General features: G+C 53.5%; 1 protein-coding gene across 2 annotated transcripts in view; it reads left to right on the forward strand.

Moving 5' to 3' along the window:
• TENT4A (terminal nucleotidyltransferase 4A) overlaps positions 1 to 18,566 on the forward strand; it is a 47,513-nt gene that overhangs the window by 22,190 nt on the left and 6,757 nt on the right. For both annotated transcript variants that reach the window (XM_058715248.1, XM_058715240.1), the window contains exons 2-10: positions 6,010 to 6,133; positions 6,685 to 6,731; positions 7,663 to 7,783; positions 10,018 to 10,125; positions 11,283 to 11,411; positions 13,805 to 14,018; positions 16,180 to 16,306; positions 17,300 to 17,400; positions 18,001 to 18,173. In XM_058715248.1, coding sequence (XP_058571231.1) covers positions 6,010 to 6,133; positions 6,685 to 6,731; positions 7,663 to 7,783; positions 10,018 to 10,125; positions 11,283 to 11,411; positions 13,805 to 14,018; positions 16,180 to 16,306; positions 17,300 to 17,400; positions 18,001 to 18,173 — 1,144 coding nt within the window. The remainder of the gene's footprint in view (positions 1 to 6,009; positions 6,134 to 6,684; positions 6,732 to 7,662; positions 7,784 to 10,017; positions 10,126 to 11,282; positions 11,412 to 13,804; positions 14,019 to 16,179; positions 16,307 to 17,299; positions 17,401 to 18,000; positions 18,174 to 18,566) is intronic.

Consider the following 18,566-nt stretch of genomic DNA (forward strand, 5'->3'; position numbering starts at 1 on the left):
AGCGTCTTTGGAAAATGCCGTAATCAGGCACCATTGTTACTAACATCTTGTTAAGCTGTTCAACCACAGTTTTGTAAATGTAACAGTAAGTATGTGTCTAAATTCTATCAAGAACTACAATGTTTAGTTTTGACAGACATGACTCTCTCTTATCCACTTTTAGCCCTGAGATTTAAGAACATCTGTTTTGGAGAAAGTTTGGAAGAGAGAGTCCCAAGACCTGTTAGAAGTTGCTTTGTCTTGTTTGTTTTTAATTGAGGTAGAGTGGGTATGCAGTGTCAGTTTCAGGTACACAACGTTGATTCACCAGTTCCCTACATTACTCAGATGTGGCCACCATCTGTCACGTGCAGTTATTACAGTACCGTCGACTCTGGTCCCTGTGGTGTACTGTTCATTCATCTCCGTGACCAATTTTAGAGTTGGAAGTCTTCCTCTTTTCATCCTTTTCGCTTATCTGCCCATCCCCGCACCCCCCTCCCTTCTGGCAGCCCCCGGTCTGTTCTGTGTGTTTAGGAGTCCACTTCTGTTTTTTGTTTGCTTGCTTGTTTTATTTTGTAGGTTCTACATATAAGTGAAATCATATGCTATTTGTCTTTATCTGACTCACTTCACATAACATGCCCTTCAGGTCCATCCTGTGGTCCCAGATGGCAAGATGTCGCTCTTTTCTGTGGCCGAGTAATATTCCGCCGTGCAGGTCCGCCACATGTCTGTCCATTGGTCTGTCAGGGACACTTGAGCTGCCTCCGCGTGTTGTCTGTACAGACGGCCACAGACACGCGAAGAGATGCCCAAACGCAAATCAAAACCATGACGAGATATCACGCGTCAGAGTGGCTGGTACCAAAAGCACAAGAAATAACCAGCGTTGGCGCGAACGTGGAGGGAAGGGAACCCTGTGCACCGTCGGAGGGAACGTCAGTTGGTGCAGCTACTGTGGAGAGCAGCGTGGGGGCTCCTTAAATACGTACAGAACTACCCTCTGACCCAGCCATCCCTCTGCCGGCTGTTTACCCAAAGGAAACGAAGATGATGCTGGGAAAAGATCGGTGCCTCCCTGTGTTCTTTTGCAGCATTATTTGCCACAGTGCGTTTTTGTCAACTTGGGCTCTGCTTGCAGGGTTGTGTGCGCCTGCTGGGGCCCCGCAAGCGAGACTGAGCCTTGGGTGGGGGGGTCGCTTCTGCCTTCGGGGGCTGCCAGGTCCTCCAAGGGTGAGAAGACGGAGGATCTGGGGGATGAGACAGAGCCCGTGCGTGCAGTTCTGGGAAAGCCCGACAAGTGTGCCCTAAGTGGGGCTGCCCCTGCCTGCCCCGTGTCTCATTTGGCCTGTCTTGGGGGGAGTCAGGAAGCAGCCGCCAGGGCCGCGCGAGAGGCCCGCTAGTTCGCGTGTGGCTGTTTAGATTTCCGTTCAGGCAGATTAGAGCCCCGGGTCCACGGTGGTGCACGTGCGCCACTATGTCCCAGGTGCTCAGTGGCCCTCGCACAGCACGTGCCATCTCCACGGCCAGCTGTGTGGGGAGCAGGTACCCCTCCTTTCCCGGAGGCGGCCTTGGTACCTGCGCGCCCCTCGCCGGTCTGCTCTGGGAGACCTCTCCCGGAGTCCACTGCCTCGTGTGGGGCAGTGGGAGGCCTGACTCGATACCCTCTTTTTTTTTTTTTCAGGGCATCTGTATTCATCGTTGGAAAATGCACAAGGCAAAGAGAACTTAAAAATCACACTCTGGTCATCTAAAATGCAGTTGACTCTTTTGTGTTCATTTTTTAATTTGTATGATGAGCACGTTCTTGAAAAAAAAAAAAAAACCAATCTGCATAGAAGTCTCGAGATTCGAAAGTGGACTGTTCTCACGCCAGCCCATCTGAGTCTCCTGGGTGGGAACGCTGTGAGCGTCAGCAGGTGGCCTTTTAGACCTTGTCCTGTGCTTAGTGCTGCACGCAAGGAGGGGCCGGGCACTCAGACGCAAGTGGGGCCGGTCTGTTACCAGTCTTTGTACCAGCAGGCTGTCGTGGGATCTTCCTCACCGGGGCACTCACATCTTCTGTGTTCTTAATGAGTGGACAGCGTCTCCTGTGGGACCAGGTCTGATGGCCCCAGTCCTGCACTGAGCAGGCCCTGCACATTCTGGGGGGTGGGGGGGGGTGGTGTTCAGGGTCTCAGCACAGGTTTCCGGAAGTGGAATGCCTGGGCTCAGCCTTTTGATAAATTGTCAGCTTATCCCAGAGTATGCCAGGGCCTGGTCTTTCTGCAGAGTCACAATTGTCCTATTTCTGCCATGTGCAGTTGCCGGTCGCTTTTTAATTTGTTTACTGTCAGCATGTTTTTGGAGAGAAGTTCTTCCGTCTCTGTGTTGTGATTGTTGTCGTTTTGTATGAGAGCGTAGAAAGGCTGTCTTCAAGTCCAAGCTGGTGATGGTTCCTTGTGGGTTTTTCCTTCTCATGTTTGACTTTTTTCACTTAAAAAGTTCCACTCTGCATCTGTATTACATTTTCAAGTGTAGAACAAGGTGGGACTCTTACACCGTTGTTTTTAGGCTCCTGTTCAGGATTCAGTTTGGCTACAGAGAACAGAAGTAATGGAGTGTTGGTGGTCCAGTCTAGATCATGGGGTTGGCCCACTGCATTCACCTGCCCTCCTTGTTCCATACCTGGGGCCTTTCTCGCAATCGATCACGTGGGCCTCTCTTCCCTTAAGAAACCTTCCCAGGAAATCTCATTAAATAATCGTAGTGTCCTGGTGGTTTTGACATGCCCCCTCTGTGATCCGTTTTAGAGGAGATTTTTCTATGATGGTCACAGCACAGAAATTTCCATGGAAGATTTGGAGACCGAATGCTGATGGCTGACATTGAGCCCTAAGAGATCATGACTAATCGTAGACACGGAGACTTCAGTGTGGTTTCATGTAGATGTCTTGTCAGATGTGCAGTGCCTTTGAGGTTTTGATGTGTGAGAAGAGTGAGCCTCCTCGCTTTTGTTGCTGTGTGGAAGTGATCACGTGGACATAAATGATGATGGACGAAACTCTGAACCACTTTGGAGAAGTGAGTGTGCCGGTGGGTTCAGGGTCGGGAGTGACAGACTGATAAGTTGACCTGTGGGGTGTGTGATGCCTGCAGTTGGGCCTGTGGCTGATAACACTTCGTTGTGAAAGTGAATTGTCGACAACATAAGACGCAGTTTCTTAAAGTGATGAAAACTACACGTAATGTTAGGCGTGAATAAAATAATCCAAACTTGCATTTAGCCCTGTTTGGAATGTTAAGTTTGGGTGTATTTCATGGGGAATGTAGATGTTAAATGACAAGGTCCTAAGCGAAGCATTCATTTAGTCAGAGCTTGCTTTGATTCATCCCACACACTGCAGTCAGATGCTCCCCAGGAACCGGCACTGTTCGGGCACTGGAGGCCAGGCAGTGAGCGGGGAGGCCCTCGCCATGCCGTGGGAAGGACGGAGGGGGCAGTGAAGGCGGGGGGTGGGAGGGCAGAGGTGTGCTGCCCCCCTTGTCCTGTGTTTTTTGTTTTTTTCTTTTTTCTTTTCATGTTTATTTTTGAGAAAGAGAGAGTGGGGGAGGGGCAGAGGGAATGAGGGAGAGAGGATCTGAGCGGGCTCCGAGCTGTCAGCACAGAGCCCGACTCGGGGCTCCATCTCATAAACCGTGAGATCACCACCTGAGCCGAAGTCGGACGCTTAACCGACTGAGCCACCCAGGCGCCCCTGTCCTGTGGTGTCTGTTGAGTTGCTCTGATGGCACAGTCCTTTTCGGGTTGGGGTAGGGCGGTCGTCCCCTCCCTGCTCGATTCCCCCACCCTCCTCACCCAGCCCTGGGCGCCTCCTCAGCTGAGGGAGGGCTCCGCAAGGACCCTGCTGAGTAAGAGCAAGCAGCCGAGGGGGCTCTCGGGGTCTGCCCACATGTGATGGTAGAGCTTCCTGTCTGTCTGGCCCACGGTGCCATCGCAGCCCCGAGCGCCGTGGTCCCCGCAGCCGCAGGAGTCGCACTGTGGCTCGCCAACCCTGCTCGCCTCCAGAAAGGGCCGGCGGGGGCTTCTCATCCAGTCCCTGCGTGCGCCGGGAGTGCCCTTCTTATTCCCAGAAGGCACAGCAGGAGTCCTCTTGCTGTCTGGTCTCTGTCACAGCTGTTACCAGTTAGGCCCGACGCAAGCCGCATTTCAGGTCGGTGCGTTGGCAGAGCATCTCCTCTTCTCGGCGGAACGCGACCCTGAGACCGGGAGGCCTCGTGTTGCACCTGGAACCACTTCGAGCTCTGTGAACGTGGGCCTGCCTCCATCTCGTCGTTCGTCTCTCCTGAAATGTGGGCGGGGGTGGGAGGGGAGACGCCAGGCAGCCCCGTCTTCTGTCTCCAGCCGGTCAGCGCACCTGCGGTAAAGCGGACACGGTGTGACGCTCGCTGGTGGTGTCTGTGCAGACGACAGCGAGGGGTCCCTCCTGCTCCTTCCTTTTCTGGAGCCTTGAGGGTGATGAGGGCAGAGGCCTGGGACGTCGGGGCTGAAAGTCTCACGTTGTCACTTGTGAGATGTTGCATGCGGCTTAGAAGGAAGTTGACGGTCCTGGTGCCTTCTATCCTGCAGGTGCCGGCCTGCAGTGACGTTTTGGGAAAGTGGCACGCCCCGTTTGCCAGATGTTTTCATGGGTTAGGCGTGTGGGATGTGGATAGAATTCTAGATGCTAGCTTGGGTATCCCCCTTCTGCGACTTGGGTCGGTCAGCTGTTTAACTTCTCTAGATCTGTGTCTTTATAATTTTGCCTCCAAATTTCATACTTCTGTCATCAGAGGGGTCCTGAGAGGCCCTGGAGCCCGTGTGCTCTTGTGCTGGCTCAGGCAGCAGCATGCTTGGGTGGGATTTTCGCTTTTTGATTTCCTACGAAGCTGAACATGATAAGCCTGATTTTAAGCTCCAGTGGTGGCCTGAATCTAACTGGCCTACATCCAGTGCAGATGTACCCAGGGCAGAGGTGTGGGGGATCACCGACTGCCAGCTAGAGCCCCCAGCGAGCTTTCAGCGGCCTCCAGGAGCCTGTCAACCGGCTGCTGAGTGTTAGGAACGGTCACTGCACAGGGATTTCGGGGTGCCGGGGCAGAGCTCCAGGCGAGAGAGTGGAGGGCCGCCTTGACAAGGAGGGCCAATGGGAATCGTGAGGTGATGTGATGCCCCTTGCCTTTGTCACGTGACACTAACAGGTCCTGTTGAGAAGTGTCGCCGTCTGTCATGCGGACTGTTCTGCTAGCTGTCGCGCTAACGTTATGTTATTATCGAGCAGATTCTATTTTGTCATTTCTTTGTTCACTGATCAGACTTAGAGAGGAAGTAGGTGAATTGGATTTGTTTTGCTTCCCAGGATTAGATCACCTGCCCCATAATTTAATCCCTGAAAGTGACCGAGGATGACCGTCTCTCCCTCCTGCAGAAGGAGGCTTCCGTGTAGATCCTTGGCCCTGAAACCAAGCTCCATGAGCCAGGGCCTGCCACGGGATGGGCTGTTCCGGCCGCTACTTAAGGAGATCTTTGTTAGGGAGAGAGGGCCTCGCACTGGCACCGCACCCGCGTCTGCTTGTGGGCCTCCTGGTCGGCTGGCACCTTTGGGGGGTGTAACCCCAAGTGTGGTGGCAAGGGCGAGGGGGCTCTTGTCACCGGGGTGCGGTGGGATTGGAGGCCTGGTTGCCAGGCTGGCCCCGCTCTGCGCTCTGTGGACGGGCTTCACTCGGCTTCTGAATGCGGTCCCCACGGGGATTGTTCTGGAGGGTCCTGCAGGGCCGAGAGGAAGCCTCTGTGTCCTGGCAGACTTCCCCAAGTCCGCCCGTGGTGGCCAGGCGTGCCGGGCCGCTGTCGCCCACGGCGTATTCATTCCGTCCTGTGCCTGCTGAGGGGAGAAGAGCCGGGGTGCTCTGGGCCCAACGGCTATTCCAGAGTCCTGTTGATCGAACAGCAGAGTGGATGTGGTTGACTTTCAGAGCAATAACGTGTGTGTTTTCTCTTTTGTCCACCAGACTTCATGAGGAAATAATTGACTTTTATAACTTCATGTCCCCTTGTCCTGAAGAAGCAGCCATGAGACGGGAGGTGGTGAAACGGATCGAAACGGTGGTTAAGGACCTCTGGCCAGCAGCTGATGTGGGTGCCCTGTTCACTGTGCTTCTGTGTCAGGCCGGGGCCTGGGCTCTCCTTGCCCGGGGCCGTGCTTCCCCAGGGGCGGCCCTGGGGGGGCGGCAGGCATCACCCAGGAGTTTGTTAGAAATGCACGTTCCCAGGCCCCCGCCTTGCACCTTCCAGACTCCGAAATCCGACCCCTTGCCCTCACTCCGCAAGCGTCCTGTGCCCACGGCACCCATCCTGTTGTTGGCCCCCTCCTGATGGCCGGGCTGGTGGAGGGTGCGGCGGGGTGGGGGGGTCCCCGTGGGCACGGGCGGCCACTCCGTTCCCTTCCTCTTGGAAGATGACCTCCCACACGGTTGTCTTTCAACCTCTGCGCCCTGGGGTTGGAGGGTTTGAAAGCAGCTCTGAAAAGTCCTCTGCTCTGAGCACTTGTGGGAAAGGCCAGTAATTGTTTCATCTCTCAATTTTGAGTTTTAAAAAATTCTTCTGCGGGGGGGTGTGGGGGGGGTGGTGGAGGGCTGCCTGCTCGCACTGGCCTGTGCTGTAAGACGACCACTCTTTTCTTTCAGGTACAGATATTCGGCAGCTTTAGTACAGGCCTCTATCTTCCCACGAGGTGAGTACCAGGCTGCCCTGCACAGGCCGGCCCGACGGCCACTCATCTGGGGCGGGCGACATCTGAGTGCGCGGTCAGGGCTAAACGCAGGCTCCTCGTATTCAGATCCCAGGCTAGAAACGTAAGCTAAAGGAAGAGACGGCAGCACAGAGGGAACAGGGCAGGAAATAACATTTAATCTAGTGTTGTAATAACTGATTGCGTTTACCCTCTTGCGCTTGGTTTGGGGTGTCGCAGAGATGCTGGCCGTTAGGAACGTAAAGATGAGCGGGAGGGCCGTGGGAGGACAATGCGGTAGAGAAAACTCTGAAAGTTTTGGGTGTGTTTCTGAAAACCGATCTGATGTTTCAGTGAAGATTCCAGCAGAATTCTATTCAAGCAGTATTTTGTATTTGTATTTAATTGAAAAGCAGCCAACGAGGTAGCCTCCTAAAGTTGTGGTTCAGTATTTCCTCGTCAAGAATTATCTGGATACCCAGATCAGTTTTATGTGCAGTGTTTCATTAACAGCTTATATTCTCCGAACCCACTGTTAACATTTGGAGACTAAACAGGGCTGTAATCCCAGGATTTGGGGATAGCCCTGGCAGGGCCCAGAGGGAACGGAACAGATCCCGGGTACCCAGGAGCCACAGGTCAGCCAGAGTGGTGCAGTGTAGACAACAGTGTAGACGGAGGGCCAGGAAACCTCCGAGGAGCGTTTCAACCTCCTTACTTACCTGAGGATGCTGGGAGATTCTTCCCACCTCTCAGCTCTCCACCCACACGTTACCAGCAGCTCGCACACCGCGTTTTCTCTCTCCCTCAGAGGGATGTGCCCGGTGGGGGTGGGTGTGCCCCTCGAAGGAGTTGTGAGTGTGTGCCCCACGTGCGCGTGTTACTGCATAGTGATGTGAGCGGGTGGCTCACGGTCACGTGTTCTTCTGTCCAGCGACATCGACTTAGTGGTCTTTGGAAAATGGGAGCGCCCTCCTCTGCAGCTGTTGGAGCAGGCCCTGCGGAAGCACAACGTGGCTGAGCCGTGCTCCATCAAAGTCCTTGACAAAGCGACGGTAAGTGCGGGCGGCTCGGGCCCCTCAGCCCCGGTTGGCGCTTTGGCACACCTGCCAGCCGCGGTGACTGTCCCGTGTCTTGGGCTCACGCTGTTCACAGGCGTCACTGCGTAGGGTTCTGAAGAGTTCTTGACGTCCGGTGTACATGTACCCGTGTTCGAGTAGCTAGGACTACCAGCCGAGCACGTATCTCACGGCACGTCGTGAGAGCATCACACGGTACTTGGCGCTGAAGTGCCTGCTTGGGCCAGGGCCAACCTCCGTCCGGATGCGTAAGGAACCGACGCGTTCCTGTGCTGCCTAGTCTCCCTCCCGTAGCCCAGTAATTAAAACACGGCGTTTGTTACACAGAAGACAGTGACCGTTGGCCTGCTTCTAGTTAAGCAAGAACCTGCCCATTCCTTTCATCGTTCAGACACGTACCTGTGGAGACCTTTTATCTCGGGGACAAGTTGGAAGATGCGGGTGCTCTGACGTGCACTCACCTAGGTTTACCCAAGTCCAAGTCCGGGGCACACACTGCTCGGGCCCTCGACTCTCACTGGCCCCTCGCGTGGTGCCTCTCAGAGCCCCCCCGCCCTGCCCTCTGGGGCTCTGCCATTTGTCCTTGACGGGAACGAGAGGGCGGTGGTCTCTGACCAGTGTCCGGGTTAGATGCAGAGGAGAGGAAGAAGGCCCTGCTTGCCCTTGGCTCGGAGCACGGGGCGGACAGACGGTCCAGTCAGTGTCACAGGAGCTGCTGTGCACACCTCTCCCTCTGCTGCCAGGGGCCCGGTGTAGACTTCAGGGGAACCAAGCCACGCGGGTCCAGCACTGCTCGGTTCTCTAAGCATAAGCTGACGCCGGGCCGCCTTTTCTGCTGGTGGCCTCACCTGCTTCTCGTCCTGGGCTCCGGAGGCCAGCCTGAGAGCGGTGTTTAAGAAGGAAGCTTGTCTGTATTGAGCGACCGAGAAATAAGTATTGTGCTATTGTCGCTAATCTCTAGAATCTGTGAGTGTAGGAGGGTGTGTGTGTGTGTGTGCGCGTGTGTAGGAGGGTGTGTGTGTAGGAGGGTGTGTGTGTGGGTGTGGCTGTGTGTGTGTGTGTGTGTGTAAGCCAGGTGAGCACCGGGAGGGGTTTTGGGAAAGTGTCCCGTGAGTGTAGACAAGGAGGTGCCATGCCCAGCGGTGATGGGGAGCAGGGATTGTTCATGAGGAATTGACTGTGCTGTGGACGCGTGGGCTCCTTCTGAAACACTGTCTGGGAAGTTCTTTGGGAAAGCATTTTGTTTTTCTGCCCTCTTGGACCACACTCGCTGTAGCCGCCCATGCTTGCTGGCCTTGCTGGTCTCCAGGAGTCACGGTCACCGCCCGCTGGCCCATCCCTGTCACGTGTGTGGCCTTGGCAGTTTCCTGCCAGGTGCGTTTCAGGGCCCAGAAGAGGTGCGCACCCTGTCTCCAGACCTTTAATTAGACCAGTCGTTTTGGTGAGGGAAAGTGCTTTTTCATTGCTTCCAGGCTGCCTTTTGTTCTGGAAGTACACAATTCATTTTCTGTGGGGGGGTGGGGTGGGGAGGGCTGTGGTCAGTATGGCTGCTTGGGCAGCCCTCAGGAGGCAGGTTTTGAGCACCTTGCACGTCTTTATGATGAGAATGTTTCCAGTCTAGCTTCTTAACTCTGGGTTTTCAGGAAAGTGGTTTTTGTGTTTTGTTTTGCTTTTTCGTTTTGCTTTGGTTTTGTTTTTTAGTTAAATTGTCTTAGTGAAAACCCAAAGTAGGATTGTTTGGAGAAACATCAGCACGAAACATAATTTAAAAGCTGGCTTTGGAGTTCCTTTGAGTGTTTGCAGAAATTCTCGCAAACATAATTTGGGGACCTGGAGTGTCGCCCCATCACCAGGTGCCCCCGGGGGCGGGACAAAAACTTAGCCGGCTTCTCCTTGTGGAGCCCAAGCCTTCCCGCAGGTAGTGGCCATGACTGATGCTGAGTCTGGCCAGGAGGGCCGGGCAGAGGTGAGCACCGGCTGCTGTCGGGGGGTTTGGAGGAGGGGTCTGGGGCTCCAGGGACCCATGAGGTCAAGGTTCACACTGCAAAATCTCGTTTCTTCTTTAAAGCCTGGGACTCATGATCTCTCAGCTCTTTTGTGAGTTAGAAAAGAAAACCCCTCTGTACAAGTTCGGAAACACTTTGATATCAGACTGTGGTGAATGTTGGCCAGTAGAACCTAGTTGTTTTTTTACAATCCAATCTCTGCAGGTACCGATAATAAAGCTCACAGACCAGGAGACTGAAGTTAAAGTCGACATCAGCTTTAACATGGAGACTGGGGTCCGGGCAGCGGAGCTCATCAAGAATTACATGAAGGTGCTGTCGTCCGCGTTAGCGCTGTAAAAACGGGCCTTGTTACGTCAGCATCTCACTTTAAACTCTGTGATAGTCTTCATGATAAAGGCAATACAGTTGAATTACTTATCTCCGATATTATTTCTGGAGGTGCTTTGAAATTGTGTAGCTCTTTTGTAAGTTTTCACTTTCCACGCCGACCAGGAAGTAGAGTGTTATTTTAGAGAGCCTGGTTAAATGTTCTTTCTCATTATTACAAACTGACCATCCCTGGAGCTCAGTGTGCCTGATTTGCAAGGGTAGTTTATCGGAAGTGGAAGACGTCCTGACATAGTTTGCTTACTTTGGATTGTCTCGGTGCCTGAGGGCGGGGTAGCCAACTTGTTCACTGAGCCCAACAGGTGTGGGGGTCCAGTGCGACAGGTGGTCTTTCCCTCCTGTTACAGGGAAAGAGGTGAAGCCCCTCACAGAGGCAACCCCAGTGTCACCGTCTGGACGCTGCCTCTTCCTGCAGGCCCAGGGACCCTGGTCCTTCAGTTTTTCCCTTTCCTCTGCCACAGCAGAATGTGAAAAACAACAGCAGCTTCCACACTGTCTCCCCACCACCCCCACCCCTCACCCCCCTGCTTCTCCAGCCTCTGCATTTCCTTGTTCCCTTCACCCTGCTCTCCGTGGCCCTCTGCTCCTGTCCTCCCGACTCACGAGCTGCACACACACACACACCCCACTTGGTCCTCTCTGGCTGCCTCGGGTGTTGTTTCCGGGTTCTTCCTGGCTCACTGCCACATCCCTCCTCTCCGCCTCCTCGCCCCCCACCCTGCACCTGTCACAGGGCAAGCCGGGCCATGGGAAATCATTTGAAGGAATACACTCATTCTTCCCTGACCTCCTCTTTGGGGATTGTTCATACAAGTGTCCCTACCTCATCCCTGCAGAACCATAACCTGGGATGTGGCTCCTGGTGGGGGGCGGGGCATGTCTTAATAAGCCCCTCACATAATGAATTCTCAGGCCCCTAAAATTTGAGGATGACGGGCCCAGAGCCTTCCAAGTGGCAAGAGGATTAAGCTTTTTTCCTACTATGTGAAATTGGCTATGTGAAATCTTTAAAGGTATATTAACTAACCAATATTTTCTCTCTCTCTCCCTCTTTTTTTTTTTTTTTTTGGAATTTACAGAAATATTCATTGCTGCCTTACTTGATTTTAGTATTGAAACAGTTCCTCCTGCAGAGGGACCTGAATGAAGTTTTTACAGGTGGAATTAGCTCATACAGCCTAATTTTAATGGCCATTAGCTTTCTACAGGTGAGTGTGTGTTCTCACTAGAGACCTTGACACTGAGACTTCGTAGGAGTCGATGCTTCCGTGATGTTCCAGAGGCCCTGCTCCACATGCTTCCACGGTCCTTGCTGCCCTTTACTCCTGTGTTCCTGTCCAGGAGAAATGAACCTCTGATTGTCGAGACAAAATTATTTTGATGAATGCTTCTTTCATTTTTCTCCTTTATAGGTTATTTTTTTAATTGATTGAGCTGCTACAGGGAGGGCAGGCTTGTCTGGTCAGAGCAGTCAGGCGTGCACCAGTCTGAACTCGAGAGCTCCGTACATGTGGACGCTCTGGTGCCTCGGTAGACCATAAAAAAAGCTGGTTTTCTTGGTTACTAACTGTGGCTTACTAAAAATTTGTCGCAGAAAAAAGTTGGGTACCATATACAATTGAAAAAGTTGCTGAAAAGAGAGTCTTTTTTTTTCTCAGATCGACAAGACACAAATACTTTGTCTTGAATTTTATATCGCCCTTGTTTTGTTGAGGACCGTGGAGCAGCCTGTCAGTAGAAAACCTCCCCGAGTGTTCAATGCTGGGACGTTGATAAACTGTGCTTACACTTGTTACCATGTAAGACAGTTTCTAAGTGAATGGAAACCTTGATGACCCCGTTTACGTTTTCTTGAAGGGTTCTCTGTTCGTCACACAAGCCTTGCGTGTGTATTTTAATGTGCCGGGCTACTCCTTGTTTGCCGTTAAGTTTTGTACCTGTGATTGTGCTTGGGATTTTACATCCAAGGTTTGGCCCCTTTTTCTCCTTATTGTTCATACTGCTGGCTCAAGGCATGGTCACACCGCCTTTCATTAGTCTGACTCCTCTGACTCCGGGGCACGTCTCTGCCGGAGATGCGTTAAGAAGAGCGAGACTGGGATTCCACACCTGTTTTCTTACGGTTTCTTACAGTTTGCTCCCAGCGCTTTGCCTCCACTTTGGCCTCCGTGATGCTGCCCTTGGACCCATTCTTCCCATTATTTTGAACTAAGTACAACGTACTATTCTGATTCCCTCCCGTTTTCCTGATTGGAACTATTTTCAGTCGTTTGTCGTCATGGCTACTGGCTGTTTTTATGGTGCCGGGCACTGGGCTCAGTGCCTCCTGGCACATTCCCCACGGGGTCCCGGGTGCAGTCCTGTGACCCCGCAGAAGGCCACACGCGGTGTGCGTGGGATTGCCACTGGCCTCGTGCCCCCTGCTGCCCGGTGCATCGCGCCGCGAACCTGGGCCCCTAGCAGCGTCTGAGTCCATTTCGTGGCCCACAGAGGTGAGAGCCCCAACCTTGCGCTGGGTGGCGCTCAGGTACTTGATTTTGACTGGAGGGCAAGCAGGAAGGAAGAGAAGCGGGGAGGGCAGGAGCACGAATGCTGCCCTTGTGCCGTTGGCACGTGCACATCCTCAGTTCTTGTGAGCCCCTGAAACACCTGTCGGTGCCAGGAGCTGTCTCTCCTCAGGGACCTGTGTGAGTTTCCAGGAACTGTGGCTTTCACCCGGACGTGGCCGTCATTCTCCAGGCCCGCCCCGGCCGGCGTGACGCCCCACGTGTCCCGCAGTGGCACCATGAGCACACGTGCCCACTGAGCCCTCGCAGCCTGGCCAGCAAGGCCGATGGAGTTTTCAATTAATCTGTTTTAATTAATTTAACTATGAATGGCCACTCATGGCTTGTGGCTGTCACTGTGGGCAGCGCAGGCCTGCCTCCCGAGCCTCTTAAAGCAGGAGGGTGTCCAGAGGCTGCGTCCTAGGTTCAGAATAAGTCCGTCACCCGCTTACAGAAAATGGGGCACCAAACTGAGGCTGGCACTAATCCGTGTGACGAGCAGGGATGTAAATTTGGTGTAAATGTTATGACACAGTACTAATCACCTGTACACAGTTAAAATTAATCTTCGCACATTCTGGTTGTATGTCACGCTGTGACTCTCTCCGGTCTGACACTGCCCTCTATGGGTTGTATTTTGGAATAACGGAATTGAGGTTGGATGGAGTCTGTAACGTTGCATTCACCGGCCAGAGGACTCTACGTTGTGGAGAAGACGCTCTGCGTATTTATCGGTATTTGCTAATCTGTGGTTAATCACATGTCTGCATTAGTAGGAAGATGCTCTGTGGGTCACGAATTTTGGAGAATTAAACTGTAATAAAAAAACAGAGATGAGAAGGTTTTATTTCTTCTGAACTCTCTCTGTTGACAAAGGCTCTCCAGGCTCGGTTAGGGCCTGCTAACCTCTGCTGCTCGGAGCGTCCTCACAGAACTGGTGAGAGAGCAGGTGCCCCAGAGGGCGTTTCCTTGGAGAGACCAGTAGGTCTCCTGATTTCATGCAGTCTTTTTAGAAAGTGACTTGAATCCAAATTGTGGATATATTGCTTTTACAGTTGCATCCAAGAATTGATGCCCGGAGAGCTGATGAAAACCTTGGAATGCTTCTTGTAGAATTTTTTGAACTCTACGGAAGAAATTTTAATTACTTGAAAACTGGTATTAGAATAAAAGAAGGAGGTGCCTATATCGCCAAAGAAGAGATCATGAAAGCCATGACCAGTGGGTACAGACCATCGATGCTGTGCATTGAGGACCCTCTGCTGCCAGGTAAGGGCGCCTTGCTCCGAGTTAGCTGGTATCTCCAGTGCACGCCGTGGCCGTGGCTGTGGCTGTGGCCGGGGCAGGCGGGGCCGGGAGGGGGCGTGTCTACAGTCCCTGCAGCCAAGGGCAGTGCACTGGGTTCCAGGTGGGTTCCTACTGTGCTGACAGTTAAGCGGGATACCTTCAGAACTCTTTCGTTTAATGCTTCTAGTTCTTACAACGTTGGAGTTTTGTTTCCATTCCTTGATTAACCAGAAAAATGTAGAAAGTGAAAATTAAGAAAAGTGTATTTTTTCTGATTAGTAAAGTATAACATATCCACATGTCCGTCGTAGACCATTCACTTCTGAGAAGCAGGTCACATAGAAAATGAAAGTGTGCCACAATCCCTTTCCGTTTCGGCGTGTTATCCCTCCAGGTTTTTCCTACACGGATATTAACATTTATTATTGTAATCTTACTAATTAAGTGGCCCCCATAATGCACACAGCTTTACAACTCGTCGTTCTAGTTAACAGCACATCCCAGCCCCCTTTCCTCTGTGCGTAGGCGTGTTCTGCTCCAAGGATTGCTGCGCAGACGGTCCTGAGGCGGCCTCCTCTTTCTCCACTTTTATTCCCATGAGCGGATTTGATGGCGCTCATGTCCCCGTTAGCGTAGGGACAGTCTTCTTAATCTTTGCTGGTCTAACAGAACCACGTAGTATAAATTTTCATTGAGTTTAGATTTCTTTTTCTTTTTTTTTTACATTTATTTATTTTTTGAGAGACATAGAGCACAAGTTGGGGAGGGGCAGAGAGAGAAGGAGACACAGAATCCGAAGCAGGCTCCAGGCTCCAAGCTGTCAACACAGCGTGACGCGGGGCTCAGACTCATGAACCGTGAGATCATGACCTGAGCCGACACTCATGACACCCACCCTACTGAGCCACCCAGGTGCTCCGAACTTAGATTTCTTTCGTGGTTTAGTGAGGTTGACCCAATTTTTATTTATCGATTCCACAAATGTTTATTGAGCGTCTATTAGGTGAGACACTGTTCTTACTGTTGGTGATAAAATCAGTGATGGACAGGTGACAGAGAAGGTGGGGGGGCAGGATGTCAGCTCCAGGTACACTGCCCTTCACCTGAGTGGTTCTGGGAGATCCCGCGCATGTGTTAGGGAAGCTTTCCTTGTCATCACGCTGTCCTTTATTTCTCCCCAGCTTGTCTCTCACATCTGTATTTGGCATTTCTTGTTCAGTTACTATATATTTTTTAATGTCCTCAAGTGTAACAGTTTTTTTGTTTTGTTTTGTTTCGGGGCTGCTGGAGTGTGAAATTTACTTCTTAACAGCCTCTTGAAAGGAAACGTGCTGACTGTTCTATTGTTCATAAATGACGTGACTTAACGCCGTGCTTTTTCTGTAGTGATTCCCCAGCAGTGTAGGAACATGTTTCACGTCTGTTTGTCTGTGTCTAATCAGTTAAGTTGGAGGTGTTTCCAGTGTCTTCACTATCTGCTTAAATGTACTTAAAAGACGAAAGCCTGCGTTATCACTGGATTGTATTACCAAATCTGGAAAAGGAAAAATCCCAATACTTAGAATGTCTCCTAAAAAAGTCCTGCTTGGATTGTGAAGGATGCTGATTAAAATTCAAAAATGTCCTGTGACAAAAGTTCCTCGACTGTGGCTCACTTGGTGACTTCCCTGTTGGCTCCATGCGCCCCGCGCCCGGCCGGTCCTCACCGGGGGAGAGTCTGGGCCTGCGGCCTTCCGCCCCAAAGGGCGGGCTCCCGCGGGTCCCGGCGGCGCTGATGGGAGTGCTGTCTCTCGGGCCAGCCGCCCGCCTCGTGCACGCCTGGCCAGCACCACCGTGGTCGGTCACAGTCGCTGCCTTGACTCTCTGGTGTCTTTGCCACCTGGGGAGCTGCCTGACTTTTTCACGGACTGTCACTCTGTCTCTGAATGACATCGCACGGAGGTAGACCCTGATCGTAGCCCGCGAACGTCAGGAGATGGGCGCCAGTGGCGGGCAGCGTGTTGGCAGGCGCCTGGCTCGGCCTTCCTGGTGCGTCCGGAAGTGGGGAGGGCCCGCTGCAGAGTGACTCACGGGAGAAGACGGGAAACATCTGGATCAAGGGCCGGATGTTGGGCAGGGTTTGACAGCTGCCTGTCTCTTTCAGGAAATGACGTGGGCCGCAGTTCCTATGGGGCCATGCAGGTGAAGCAGGTGTTTGACTATGCCTACATTGTTCTCAGTCATGCCGTGTCGCCCCTCGCGAGGTCCTATCCAAACAGAGACTCGGAAAGGTAACGCAAGTCCCCTGTCGCTGTCCTGGGCTCGCGGCCCCTGCGGTGTGGCGGCCACACGCCTCGGCCTCTGCGGAGCCGGCCCCGCCTGCCCCTGTCATTGTTTGATGTGCCCCCGCCTTGTAGCCCAGGAAGATGCTGATGAGAAGGCCGGGCGGGAGTTCAGGGTGGCTCGGCACCGAAACTTTCTTGTTTGGGGACTTGGCGGTTTCTTCAGGGCGTTTGATTTTGGGGAAGTGATTTCTGGCTTTTTAAAACTTGGGAACGTGATGCGTTTCCTTGAGGCTGTCTTCAAAATGCACATACTGAGTTCTGAGTGAGTGCGTCTGGGCCTCTGGGCGCACAGACCCCAGCCCTCCTCCCTGTGCATGCTCTTTCTTGCGTCTCCATTTCAGAGGACTCTTACGGGTTGTGAGACGTGCCTGCGGCATAGCTGGGGGGGGTGGATGGAGTGAAGGGGCGGTGGGAAGGAAGAACAATGAGGTGGTGGCCAGTGCTCGTGGAAACTGTGCCGGACGGGGAGTTTGAAGCCCGGCACTACCGGTGATCGGCTTGTCGAGGGTTTCGAGCCTCATTCCGCGCATGGTGCTCTCCGGCAGGGCTTTCGGCCCGGTGCTGGGTGCTGGGAGTCTCGGCCCTGGCTGCCTCCGCAGGGGATAACGCCATGTCAGACCTTTGTGAGTGCTGGGTGGGGGCGGGGGGCACTCCCCTGCTTAGACACCTCCTGGAAACTGTCTTTTGTGGGTAGCTGTAGGCCCCGGGACATCTGTACAAGCGAGCCCACCATTTCTATGCTGTGATCTCAAAGCACATCTGGGCTCAAGCATCAGAATTCATATGTACTTTGTAAAATTATTTTAGCTTTCTTCCTACTATCTTTCACTTAGCAAAGGGATACGTTGTTAAAAATAGAGAATAGCCGGTCGGAAGGGCTTGTGGGCTCATAGTAGCTGCCGCCCTCCGCTGACCACCCCCCGCCGTGTCCTCCTGCAGCACTCTGGGAAGAATCATCAAGGTCACTCAGGAGGTGATCGACTACCGGAGGTGGATCAAGGAGAAGTGGGGCGGCAAGGCTCCCCCCGCGCCCGAGCCTGGTGAGACTTCCCTGCTCGCGTCTGTCACTCGTGCACTTTGGCACCTCGTGTGGCAGTGCCACTCGGTCCCTCCGTGGTAACTGTCAGACTGAGAAAGTGCCTCGTCTTCTGTAGCGTAAGAGTTTGCAGCCATGAGATGTAGGCCCCTGGACACAGGACGTGTGCCACACGTGGACTTGTAGCGTCTCTTGTAGTAACTGCATTAAAAATGCGAAAAGAAACAGGTGAAATTAATTTTCACGTATTGTATTCAACTTCTGTTCAACACGCGACGTGTATAAAACATTTTTGAGAGGTTTTACTCCCGTGCTGCTGGGCCCGTGAGACCCCGCGTGCACACCGCACGCTCCCCAGACACATGCTGCGTGTTCAGATCTCGTAAGGTTTACAGCCGGAGACTGTTCCCGTAGCCACCTTGTTCTAAGCACATTTGAAGGCGTCCCAGTGCTGAAACACACAGCTTTAAAAACTAAGAAAATCGAATAAAGTTAGGAATTGAATTGCTCGGTCTCGTTCGCACCGGGTCCGGCCCCAGCGGCACCTGTGGGCCCACGCCCCCCGTCCTCTCAGGGAGGTCACTCAGGCCTGTCTCCCCCGCAGACGACAGAATTAAGGTAAAGGAGCGAATCAGCGCGTGTGACGGGGACCAGCCGCAGCGCCGGGACCCGGAGTCCGCCTACGGCCAGCGCCTGACCCTGTCTCTGCCCAGCCCCCAGCTGCTCTCATCCGGCTCCTCCACCTCCTCCGTGTCCTCGCTGTCGGGAAGCGACATTGTGAGTGCGCCGGCCGGGAGACGTCTCTGGCCGGCCTTTGAACTCTAGCAGCCCGGGGGTCCTCTCCCCTCCGTGCGTGTGTGGGTGGCGGGCACCCCAAGACCGCACCGACGGGTCCCCGCTCTGCCGCGGGCCTCTTCCGACAGTCGGGGACCCCGGTCTCCGCGGGCCCCAGGAGCCGGCGTGCCGTCCACACGTCGTCGCTAGGGCGGGCGCCCTCGAGTGGTTTTTTAAAGGCCGTCTGGAGACGAAACGTTGACGCGAGGGGTCTCCTGCGCAGCTCGAATGCTGTTCCATCCAGAGACGACTGGAGGCCGCGTTGGGCAGCCTCGGGCTCCTGTGGCGGGGGGCCGATGGGCACGTGGGCTCCCGACCTTCGCGTCAGCGCGCCCG

Source organism: Neofelis nebulosa, chromosome 1 (assembly GCF_028018385.1).
Source record: "Neofelis nebulosa isolate mNeoNeb1 chromosome 1, mNeoNeb1.pri, whole genome shotgun sequence".
In the NCBI taxonomy this organism is placed as follows: Eukaryota; Metazoa; Chordata; class Mammalia; order Carnivora; family Felidae; genus Neofelis; species Neofelis nebulosa.